Source organism: Anabrus simplex, chromosome 1 (assembly GCF_040414725.1).
Source record: "Anabrus simplex isolate iqAnaSimp1 chromosome 1, ASM4041472v1, whole genome shotgun sequence".
NCBI lineage: Eukaryota > Metazoa > Arthropoda > Insecta > Orthoptera > Tettigoniidae > Anabrus > Anabrus simplex.
In genome coordinates this window covers 999,521,236-999,532,936 of record NC_090265.1, presented here as the reverse complement: position 1 = coordinate 999,532,936, position 11,701 = coordinate 999,521,236, and the positions used below count along the sequence as shown (strand labels likewise).

Sequence of the window (11,701 nt, the reverse complement as noted above, 5' to 3'; positions counted from 1 at the left end):
CTATAACGTGTTTAAACGTCCCGCGTCAGGACTTTCACTCGGTACTACCGGGTGATGACGTCACAACAACTGCTCCGCTCCGTTCCGTCCCCAGCACTACTAACACATGCAAACTTGTTCTGTTGTTCATAACTGTAGTTTAGACGCCTCGAATATTCCTAATGTTTCTTTCCTACACAACTTCTCCCAATACACTAGTGTGTACTTCCGTTTCCCACTACCCTCAAATCTATCCTTTTTGTAACTGTTCCTTTGATTGGTGAAGTTTAAAGCAACCCAGTGACTGGACGTAGTGCGCTGCGCAGAGTCCAAGAACAAATAACGAAGAATGTATATACAGTTCGCGAAGTATTTCTGGAGAGACGAAAAAAACACTTCACAGTTCGCGGGAGTGAAGTAGTTCCCGAGGTTTAGTTCGTTCGCGAACTTCCCATCACTCATTTGATTTCGGACACATTCTCTTTGATTTCGGAGGAGGAGCTCGGAGACAGCGATGCGTATTCTCTTTGGCAGCGATTATGTTGTTTAGTATTTTCGACTGCAGAAAAATAAGGGCAGGTAGTGAAGTGGTAAATGTATTTCAGCAAAAATGTTTGCCTTCAGTTCTAATTGGTGTTTCTGTCATGTAACTGTCGACATGTCGATGTATGTGGAACGGAATTTGTGCTTTGAAAAATGATTTGTGTGTGTAGACCTAGTCGACAATAAACAGAAGTTATTTTACTATGTCCGTTGAAAAGAAGAAATTTGACTGTACTGCGTTACCGAAAGGATGGCAGAGGGAAGAAGTCATCAGAAAATCAGGACTTTCTGCTGGAAAAGTTGACGTGTATTATTATAGGTATGCTTCGAAATCTTTGTAATTTTTCGTCCTTGTTTTACATGTTTTTTCATCATAAACGTCCGTACCGGCACAAACTGATCGTAGTTTGAATTTACTGTTTTTGATTTCAATATGCTCATTTTATTACCGAATGCTGTCCGTAAGCACTGTCATAAATCCTAATGAATCTGACTTAAATTAATCTCCTATCGTTCGTTCACAACCGTCTTGATAAAGGTGTCCCAATTTTGCCCTTGGCTTCTCTTACTGTTTTCTTCGTAAATATAGTCTAGAGATCTTGTTGCTGTAGAAGCTAGGAGCTCACCAATTCTCCAATTATTTTCGTGTAATCTTGTGAAATGAGTGTTACGTTTATATAACCATTGGTAGCCTATAAGTTACATTGCTTGTAATTAGGTGATTTACTGTGTTGAGTGCGTTTTATTATATGGGGTAAGACTCAGAAGACAGTTGATTTCACTCCTATTTATGCAAACTTCCCATTTCAACCAATGGTGAAATTTTAAAACACATGCCCCTGAATGATTGTATAACCCCTTATGGCTACAAACTCTGAGCTGATTCATAATCTGTTTCTCATGAGTCATAATAGACCAATGGTAATAAAGCTGCTTATACACACACCTGGAACTCTCTTTGCTTGGCATAACTTTTATACTGTAAACAGTCTAATAGTCGTTCATAATCATTTTACAGTTCCAGTTTCCCTGGTACTGTTGGCAAGCCTCTTCCACTCTGTCTTATTGAGATACTCTTTGTTGTTGTTAATGATGTTCTGCAGTGTCCATCCTTACGAAGTCCATCCATTGGCTTCTTGGTCTTCCCACCATTCATTTTCCTTCCATATGTCTCTCCAAGTTAACATAAGCTGTCCTTATTGGCTCCAAACTCATTACATGCCCAGTCTAACAATGAATTCTCATTCCCAGCTACCTTTGAACCATGTCATTCCTTTACTTGTCCAGTTTTGTTTTTTGAATTGTGGACCCTAGCAACTTCTCAGATGCCTGCAACCATTGACGAGTCCTTCTTAGTGAGGGTGCAGGTTTCGATATCATAGGTTAAGATTGGTATGAAGTAGTGATGGGACATTTGATTCCGTTCACGTTACTGAATCGATACAGTGATCTGATTCACGGCACATTAGTCACCGCTCCTACTGCATCTGTGTAGTATGTACTGGTAAGACAGCAGCAACAGCATTCAGTGCTCGCTGCTGCCATCTGGTCTTCATACTATGAACTCCTTTCTTAGAAAAACTGCTAGTCACTCTAATACATCGAAGGTTTCCGGCGACAGGATGGGAAAGGTCTAGGATTAGGAAGGTAGTAGCCATGGCCTTAATTAAGGTACAGTCCCAGCATTTCCTGGTGTGAAAATGGGGACACTATGGAAAACCATCGTAACGGCTGCCGACGGTGGGATTCGAACCCACCATCCCCCGAATGCAAGCGAATAGCTACGCGATACTAACTGCACGCGCAACTCGCTGAGTCATTTTTGAAAATATGTGTTTTTCTATCAGCTGATGATTTTTTAAAATAGTCATATTTTGTACAGGATACCCGAGATGTACAGTACCCCGCTGGTTTTCTGATTCAATATACTGTTGGTTAAGTTATTGCATCAGTCGACTCGCTTACTGTCCACATATGATTGAAGTCTTGTGCATATGAACTGTGAGAATACTGAGCCTTTCTTCCCAATATAAAACAGTTTTGAGTGGTCATGAGCATGACTCATGGTCATAGGGCAGGCTAGAGTAAAGTTTAATTGTCAAATGTCAACTAAGTTATAATACTAAGATTCATTAAACTAATAAATAGTATAACCTAATAGCCTACCTACTTACTAGCTACTTCAGAATTATGTTTTGACTACCTTTTTAACACTGCAAATAAATCCATCTATTATTTAAACCTTCCTGTAAGAAGAGGACAGTGAATGCAAGTGGGTATTATTTTCAAATGAGCTGAGCTCGAGAGTCCATTATAGCATACGATTCTTTCAGTGTACCATGGCTCTGTATGTATTGCTTCAGAGGAAGTTCGGCTCCCCGCAATGTCCAGTGTACCGATAATGAACCGTGTGTGTGTCTCTCACAGATCCGCGACTGCGTATGATTCTTTCGGTGTGCCATGGTTCACTGTATGTCTTGCTGCAGCAGAAGCTCGGCTCTCCACCAGTGTCCAGTGTGCCGATAAGGAGCCGTGTGTATCTTGTGTCTCACTGAGCCGTGCTCATTCACGATCCTTTCGGTATGCCATGGCTCACTGTATGTCTCACTGCAGTGGAAGCCCAGCTCTCCGCCAGTGTCTAGTGTGCAGGTTATATATAATACAAGGAGTGCAAACAGAACAACAAGTAGTTCTCAAGATGCTAGGAGTAGTAAAGTAAACTCGTGTCCTCATCCCGAGGTGATGCAGCTCTTTTCAGGCACACCCCCATTGGAGGTGAGTTGCATGTACCACTTCAACCACATACCAGCCAGCCCTCTTGCCATTCTTAAATTTCTGGCAGTACCAGGAATCGAACCCAGGCCCCTGAGGACGGCAGCTAATCACACTAACCGTTACACTACAGAGGCGGACGATGCTAGGAGTAACACTAGACAATTACGCAGCAGAAAGAAAAATATACCAACAAGCCCATTTTGGAACATACGAGAACATTTTAAATTCTTTATCACATTAGAAAGCGTTTCATCAACAAGTTTGTTCATGAACAATATTCTCGTATTGACAATATAAAATTAATGCCAATATATTTGTATAAATGTTACTCCAGCAACGAGAACAAGTTAAATGTCCATAACATAGACAATTATCAACTGCAGAAAATTGTCTATATAGTTAACGAAGTTTTAACGACAATCATACAAGTTAAGCAACATTGAATCAATACAATTAGCCAGATCTCAAAAAAAAAAAAAAAAATTTTTAAAATAATTTTAAAGGATGTTCACCAGATGAGTTTCATCAATAAAATGTTAGAAGATAGATTTTACACAAATATGTTTTAACTTAAAGACATAATTTTATTGTTATATGACTTGTAAAACATTATAAGATTTGTCAATCAGGTTTATAAGCATAATCTTAATCCAAAAGAATTGTTTCATGATCTTATATAACCTTAAGTAAACAATAATTGGCTGATGATGCTCACGAAAAAGGAGCGAAACATGTACCATATCAACATCTTAATAAATATGTAAGTTTATATTACGTTTTTATTGTATTGAATAGGTGGTAATTAACAAAATTATAAGAATTTGTATCACAAGTGTCTAGTGTGCCGACGAGGAGCCGTGTGTATCTTGCGTCTCACTTTGCCGTGCTCGTTCACGATTCTTTCGATGTGCCATGATTCACTGTCTCGCTGCAGCGGAAGCTCGGCTCCCCGTCAACGTCCAGTGAGTGCGCCACTCAGCACTGTCCGCTGAATCGTGTGCCGTGAGCTCGCCGTTCCTGTGAATCGATTCACTCGGACACTTGAATGAATCGATACACTGCTTCGAATCATGCATTCAGTAGCCAACACGAGTATGAAGTACTGATTGAACATCGCAAGCTTTCATCTTGTTGGTACTTTGGGATCCCAGAGGAGTGTTCGTACTTGCTGGTAAAAGCTGTTTGCTACCCCCTTTATAGCTAGTGGAGTTGAGATATTACACTGTCGAGGTATTTCAGTGGATGGTTTCGTAGCATGATGTTCGCTGGTCGTCCCTCTCTGTTTATTGCCATCACTGTTGAGTCTAATGGTGATAAATTTAAATTCACTCACCTAAACAAAGTCCAACACCTCATGCTTCACATTCTTGGTAGCCAGATTCCCTATGGAAATCACCGTCTATATCATTTGACGGCCTAGTAGGCATTAATTTTTGTAAGAGAGACCAAGTCTCTCATTGTACACTGGCACTGTCTGTGGCCTCCATTATATGCACTAGCCATGCATCTTAGTATGTGTGCTAGTTACCAACTGATGAGCCCAAATTAGCACACTGGGGTGAAACGCTGGCAACCAAGAATGAGTTAGCTGGAAATTGTGTAATTTCCAATAATGGACCATTTATATTGGAATTATGAATTTACTCATTCAGGACAAATATTTCAGGTTTCCTATGGGAATCAATATATATATCACATCGTCTATAGGCCTATGCGAGCAGGCCAGTGGTTTGACGTACCACTTGAATTCACTACCATAGTTTTAATTATGATCTGAATTATCCACTATTCACTACACTGAATTGGCTCCTGTTATCTGAATATTTCATCGCATACCCTTTACTCCCGTTTCGTCAGGGATGAGTCAGGATGAAATTATATAGAAAGTTTTTATGGCTGGTTCCCCTTCCCGGCAACCAGCCTCAGTTGAGGAGCTAATGATAATGAATAAAATTGGGTAAGGAGGTGGAAGAAATCACCTGTTGCCGGTTAATAGGAACTGTCCGGCGTTTGCTTGGAATTGAAAATAGAAAACCACAAAAAAACATTCTCACGACAGCTGATGGTGGGTTTCGAACTTCTCTGAATATAGAGCTTGCTCCATTGCTGTAGCATGTTAACGTGCATGGCAACTCCACTTGGTTGTATATTTAATCGTAATATTGTTCTAAAATCATGCCTGGTTTGTGTATTTCTAAGATATGCATAAAATAAATAATAATCCGTATAGCACTAGCTATCATTCAGGCATTTTGATTTTACTCCATTTAGACCAAGTTAGGAAGGCTGATCGACTGAGACTTTTTTTTCACAGATGTTTATCACTCTGTTTCACTGTTTACATGATCTTTTTCAAAGTAGTCCCCTCCTACTTCAATGCACTTTTTATAGCATCTCTGCCAGTCCTTGAACACATGCTGCAGACCATTCTTTGTCAGGTCCTTGAGAATCACCTCACTTTTCTTGAGCACTGCTTCAGAGTTCTCAAATCGAATGCCCCTAAGCTTTGCCTTTAGTGATGGGAAAAGAAAAAAAAACACAGGGTGCAAGATCAGGGCTATAAGGTAGATGCGGTACACAGGTAATGTTGAATTGAGCCAGAAACTGCATGACTTGATTTGCAACGTGAGGCCATGCACTGTTTTGATGAAGTCGCCACTCAGTTCGAGAATGCTCTGGTCGTTTTTTTTGCAATGTGCTTCCTCAGTGTAGCCAATACTGACATGTAGTAAGAGTAGTGTGAGGAGGAACTGCATGCTGGTAAATCATTCCATTACAGTCAAAAAATGTGATCATCACTTTCCCTGCAGAAGGAAAAACTTTTGCCTATTTGGGCGATTTCCACACTGCTGGCTTGTTTTCCTTCAGGATCATAATGGTGCTTCAGCTTATCGTAACTTTCAGTGGCTGTATGGTTTAAACAAAAACAGAATTTGATTGCGCTGTACTGCTCCTCTCGCGTCACCTCCATTGGTATGTGAAATGCACGTAGCTACTACCAACTTACCGATATGAGAGTGCTGTCGTCTACGGACATTATACATAAAAACCCATTCTTTTAAAATATTTGTGTTACAGATAGGAAACTATCATGGAAGCTACATGAAAAAGTTGGTCTCAGTCTTTGATGATCAGCCCTCGTACTGCATGCCAGTTTTGATGGGCTGTTTTACTGTAAATTACCACCTGGTAGAGAAACTTACAACTCTATTGGTAGAGCCCAGCACGGGTGCGGATATCCGCGAAGTTAGTGTTTTGGTGGATGCAAACTGTTTGGCTGTGTAGATAATTTAGCTGGTAATTTCTAAATAATGTAATTTATTAATTTTCACTCAGGTTTACTCTCATTTTATTTTTTTTTGCTTGTGGTTATGCGACCCTTAATATTGGTATGGAAGAATGGCAATATATAAAAAGTCTTGAGACCATAAAGCCGTAATTCTCGCCTCAGTCTTAACTGGATCCTGCCCTCATTAATGGAAGGAATAAAGGTAAATACTGTACTTCAGTAGTTGTTGCAAGGAAAAATCCCTCATAAACCTGACTCTGAGGCCTATTGTATTATGTAAACAGATCTATCCGTTTCAATACCTTGGGTGTAATATCCGTGGATAACCATTCACGGATGTGGGTGCAGATGAGGGAAATGCGGAGCGGATGTGAATGATATTTTGTATATCCGCGCAGGGCTGTGTCTGTCTATTGGACGACCTGTAGGCTACCCGTGTTTTAATTAATTCAGTCAAGTAAAGTGCAAATGTGTCACCAGAAGTCTTCTATGGCTTTTAAACTTATATGATGAAGAGCGCCGAATGAACTTCTTTCCACTCTTCAGAAATCTATTTCTGCTTGGCTAGAACTCCCGTTCTTGGGATCTGGAGGCCGACACTTTTGTTACCGCAATGGCCCCTTAGCAAGAACAGCTCACTAGCCAAATTCCTCATAATAGTAGATTTTCTTATTTGGTATCTATTGATCTTGGAGTTAAAATCAAATCCAACATGATCAAAAGTTTAATTTATTACAGTTAGGTTAACCTCATCTTTCCTCCTCAACATAAGTCCGCTTTTACTTACATAGTATAAAACGTTAGCAAAGTTTTTCCTCTTTACTACAATTAATTTTCACTGAAGCTGTCATTGCATTCAATGTAGTTTCTTGTTTATATCACATTTGACTTAGCCATATCTAGACACCAGCAGTTGACGCACTTCAAGTGAGAGCTGAGAACCTTCTGAATAGCAGCATAGCACACGCAAAGTTAGGCATAGTCTCAAAATGTTTACGAGAAGCGAAGAACAGTTAAATGAGCCAGCTTGCATACACTATCAGGCGCGAAGTCACAACACAATCCAACAAATGTGAAGATCCAAAATCGTGCAGAAGCTGAAGACGAGTAGCTCAATAGAAGTAAATTGCCAGCTCCCAAAGATCAGCGCGACATATTCAACGTCAGGCACTGTGCTTTCTAACGCCGACTATTCATCAAGTTCAGTCAACATCCATGGCTGTGACAATATGGAAGTTGCTGGGGTATGGGCAGTGCTGAGTAATGACATTCAGAGCATGACTAGTGCATCTGAGTGTTATGAAAGGTGCTGCTCATAGGGTCAGTTGTGCTGCAATAGTACTTTCTGACCCAGTGAGGAAAGCAATGGCAAACTACCTCACTCCTCATATTGCCTAGTACGCCTCATTTTGGTGCTTCCATTGGTTTTTGGGGTTTCCTTATAACTGCATAACCGTTGGTGGTGCTATTTGAGGATCCAACCAGCCTCTGGGCTGATGACCTAACAGACAGACAGTTGAAACAAATATCACGTAATTGGTGTTAACTAACAAAGTATTTCTTTGGAAAGCATCAACGAGAAATTACACAAATCGAGATGGCTGCCATCTTGTTCGCTGCCAAACCTAAAAATTTAGTTGAAACACAAAACACCTTAACAAACCATGCAGTCAGTCTATGAACACCAGATGAAGCACTATTTGCTTCATTTTACTAGAGATATTGCTTGATTAAAATCAGTGGGCAAATCCATAGCCTTCTGAGTATTTGTAATTGAGTTAAACATTTCTCTGGTAACTGTAATTCATTGCAATTACTTTTTCCACTGCTGATTGTAGAATAAAAGTGGTAATATGTAGTGGGAAAATGATGCTACTGTAATCAATAGTTTCAACCTTAGGAAAAAGACACAACATAAGATTAGAAATTTTGTGGTGACCAATTACAAAATGCTATTTAGAGAATTACCTCTCAGTGTCCTGGACCCCCTCTAGGGACACTATGACCGTGACTTTGGTGTGGGGGCTTGTGTGCCTGTTTATCCCGAGGGCTGTGCCAGCTCAGAGCTACCCATACTAAGGGCCAGACTAACAAGGTGTCCCTCGAGTTGCCTGAGAGATGTCTGTGCTGTTTTTTCTTCATTTCTATTTATTTATTTATTTATTTATTTTCTTCTTATTCTAACCTCCTTAATTTTAATTTCTATTACTGTCTAGCCAGCCCCTCTGCCTCAGGTAGTAAGGTTGTCGGTATATCCCTGTGGATGGGGGTGATAGAATGACACCCATGGTAGGCCTATCCCCTGCCTGTCGTAAGAGGTGACTGAAAGGGCCTCCGGCCAGCATATATCATAGGTAATAAATTTCATATTATTCTGTATCGCAGGGCAATAACATATAAAACAAAAGCTAAAGGTTTCTACCTATTCAAATTTATTTATTGTAACCTTTAAAAGGTTACATATATTTCATTAAACTAGTTTTGGTCATGCTAGAGACCATGATCGGTCAAAATCAAGTTAAGGCAAAACATGAATTACAGATAAAATTTAAGAAGCATGTGCGTGTTATTAAAATTCAGAACAAGTCAGGTAAAGATTTGGATGTTAAAACACTCATCACAATCACACATTTTGTGTAACTTCTCAGTTTTTATGTTGCAAATCATTAGAAAGAGAAAAATTAACTGCATTGGACATTGTTTGAGGAGGGACTGTTTACTGAAAGAAGGAATGGTGAAAGGCAAACGAGGAAGAGGAAGGAAAAGATATCAAATGTTGAACAATATCAAAGGAAATAAATATTCGGACATGAAAAACTTGGCGCAGGACAGGCAAAAGTGGAAGAGGTTCATCCCATGACAAGACCTGCCATATGGATGATGATGATGATGCTTGCTGAAATTTCATCTGTAATTCATGCCTTGCTTTAACTTGATTTTGACTTATGATGGTCTCTAGCAAGACCAAAACTAGTTTCATGAAATATATGCAACTTTTTTATGGTTACAATAAATAGTAGTAAATAGGTGGAAACTTTTAGCTTTTGTTTTACAGCATATCGTATAACTAGTAATAATAAATCATTGTATGGTCTCAACTACGGTGTGCAGGCATTTTTATTTAATGCCATTTGTGGTGCTTACATGTCAATTTTGACATTCTGGTTTATTCTACTCCAGGCAGAGAAACTGAACTCTGTTGGATGTCCTTGTTGCAGAGTTTTAATTGATTTTTTTCATATAAGCATCAAATATCTCACCAGACATCTTTTACATGCCAACATTATACTACATGAAGTCTTTTGGCAGCCTACAGCTTTTCATCCATTCATCTTCAGGTGCCGGCAGTAAATCATCATCTGCCACTTTTCCCACACCTGTGGCGTCGCGGGTGCATACTGTGTCGCACATGTGGATTCGGTCCTGTTTTTTGGCCAGATGCCCTTCCTGATGCCAAACTTATATGGAAGGATGTAATCGCTATTGCATCTCTCTGTGCTGTTTGGTACTCTAGTGTGTCAGAATATGAAGTGGAAAGTGTTGGGACAAATCCAAACACCTAGTCACTGTGCCAGAAGAATTAGTCAGACGCTATTAACATCCCCGGCCCGGCTGGGAATCGAACTGGGACCCTGTGAACCAAAGGGCTCAACGCGGACCGTTCAGCAAAGGAGTCTCCGTAGTAAACATTTGTTGAAAATACTTTTTTTTTCTCATTTTCATAAACTAGGCCTACTTTCCTGATCCTTTAACACTTTGCATTACTCCTCTGTGCTGGCATATCATACACGCTCAGGAAAATAATCACAGTTATGTCAGTTTTTGTTATATCAATTATAAACTTTATACACAGTCCTTGAAAAACCTGTCTACCACATTAAACTCATCAACAGTTACACTAGAACTAGCTCGTGCTTACCAAACATTGTCCCTAGGCAGCACCACCAATTACTAAAGAAAGGACTGAGCAAGTTGGCTGCATGGTTTGGGCATTGTAGCTATTAGAGTGCATTTGGGAGATTGTGGATTTGACCACCACCGTTAGCAGCCCTGAAGATGGTTTTCCTTGGTTTCCCCATTTTTACACCAAGCAAATGCTGGAGTTGTGACTTAAAGCCATAGTCGCTTCCTTCCTTCCTTCCTTCCTTCCTTCCTTTCCATTCCTAGCCCTGTCCTATTCCATCATCGCCATAAGAGCCTGTCTGAGTTGGTTAGACATAAAACTAAGTAAAACTAATCTATTAATAGAAAAAGAAACATAGCCCTACTCATAAATAAACAGCAGAATCAGTAACAAAAGTAGCTTTCTTGTAGCTGAATCTGAAACTTTGTGGTGGTAGTATTACTAACAGCAGCATACTGGTGCACAAAGTTTGGTAGTAATATTACTACTGCTGGGTGTGTAGTGTTAAATCTCTTTTGCATGCTGATGCTCTCATGTGTTACGTATTTTTCCATCTTTCTGAATTAAGGCTTATGAATGCTATAGTTTGTGATACTTTTGCTCTTACATTTTCTTGTTCTATAATAGTGCATATTTCTTGCATGTTTCAGGGTTTGCCAGCAACTTTTTATCACTACTATCCCCTTATTTGTGGCTGAAAACTTGTATTAGAGGGCTTCTCCATTACCCCTTTCAATTACTTCTTATTTAATAATATTCTTGGGCCATTATTATTAGATGCTAGATGTTTTTAAGCCCTTTTTCTCCAGGCATTTAATTTACTCCATGTCTTATAAAATCTTGAAATAGCTCTACAGTTTCCTTGATTGCAGATTTTGTCAAGTTCAGTTTTAGCATGTCTAATCAGTAGTCATTTCAGAATTCACAACCACAATTTTCTTACTATATCTGTTTCCAGTTGAGTTATAATTGACTCTCTGACTAATTGTATAAAATTATCCAATGTTGCTTTTTTACTCTTTTTTTTAAACAGTGTTAGATGATGTTCCCTGATTCAAACGTGAAACAGCATTGATAATTCTCCCCATAAGTTATGAGACATACAGGTTCATAGTTATGTAACACATGATGGATTGTGGTTGTGTCCCAGGGAAATGGAAGTTCATAGTACATCAGATACATATATTACTAATCAGTACGAACAAATTCAT

The 11,701-nt window shown here is 39.5% G+C and overlaps 1 protein-coding gene across 2 annotated transcripts in view; it reads left to right on the top strand.

Annotated features, from left to right (window-relative positions):
* The first annotated feature begins 310 nt into the window (after nucleotides 1-310).
* Nucleotides 311-11,701, top strand: part of MBD-like (methyl-CpG-binding domain protein 2) — a 73,371-nt gene continuing 61,980 nt past the window's right edge. Inside the window, exon 1 of one of the 2 annotated variants that reach the window (XM_067149069.2) lies at nucleotides 311-841. In XM_067149069.2, the coding sequence (XP_067005170.1) occupies nucleotides 726-841 (116 nt within the window). In that variant the 5' untranslated portion in view covers nucleotides 311-725. The remainder of the gene's footprint in view (nucleotides 842-11,701) is intronic. The other variant, XM_067149076.2, reaches the window with a different exon arrangement.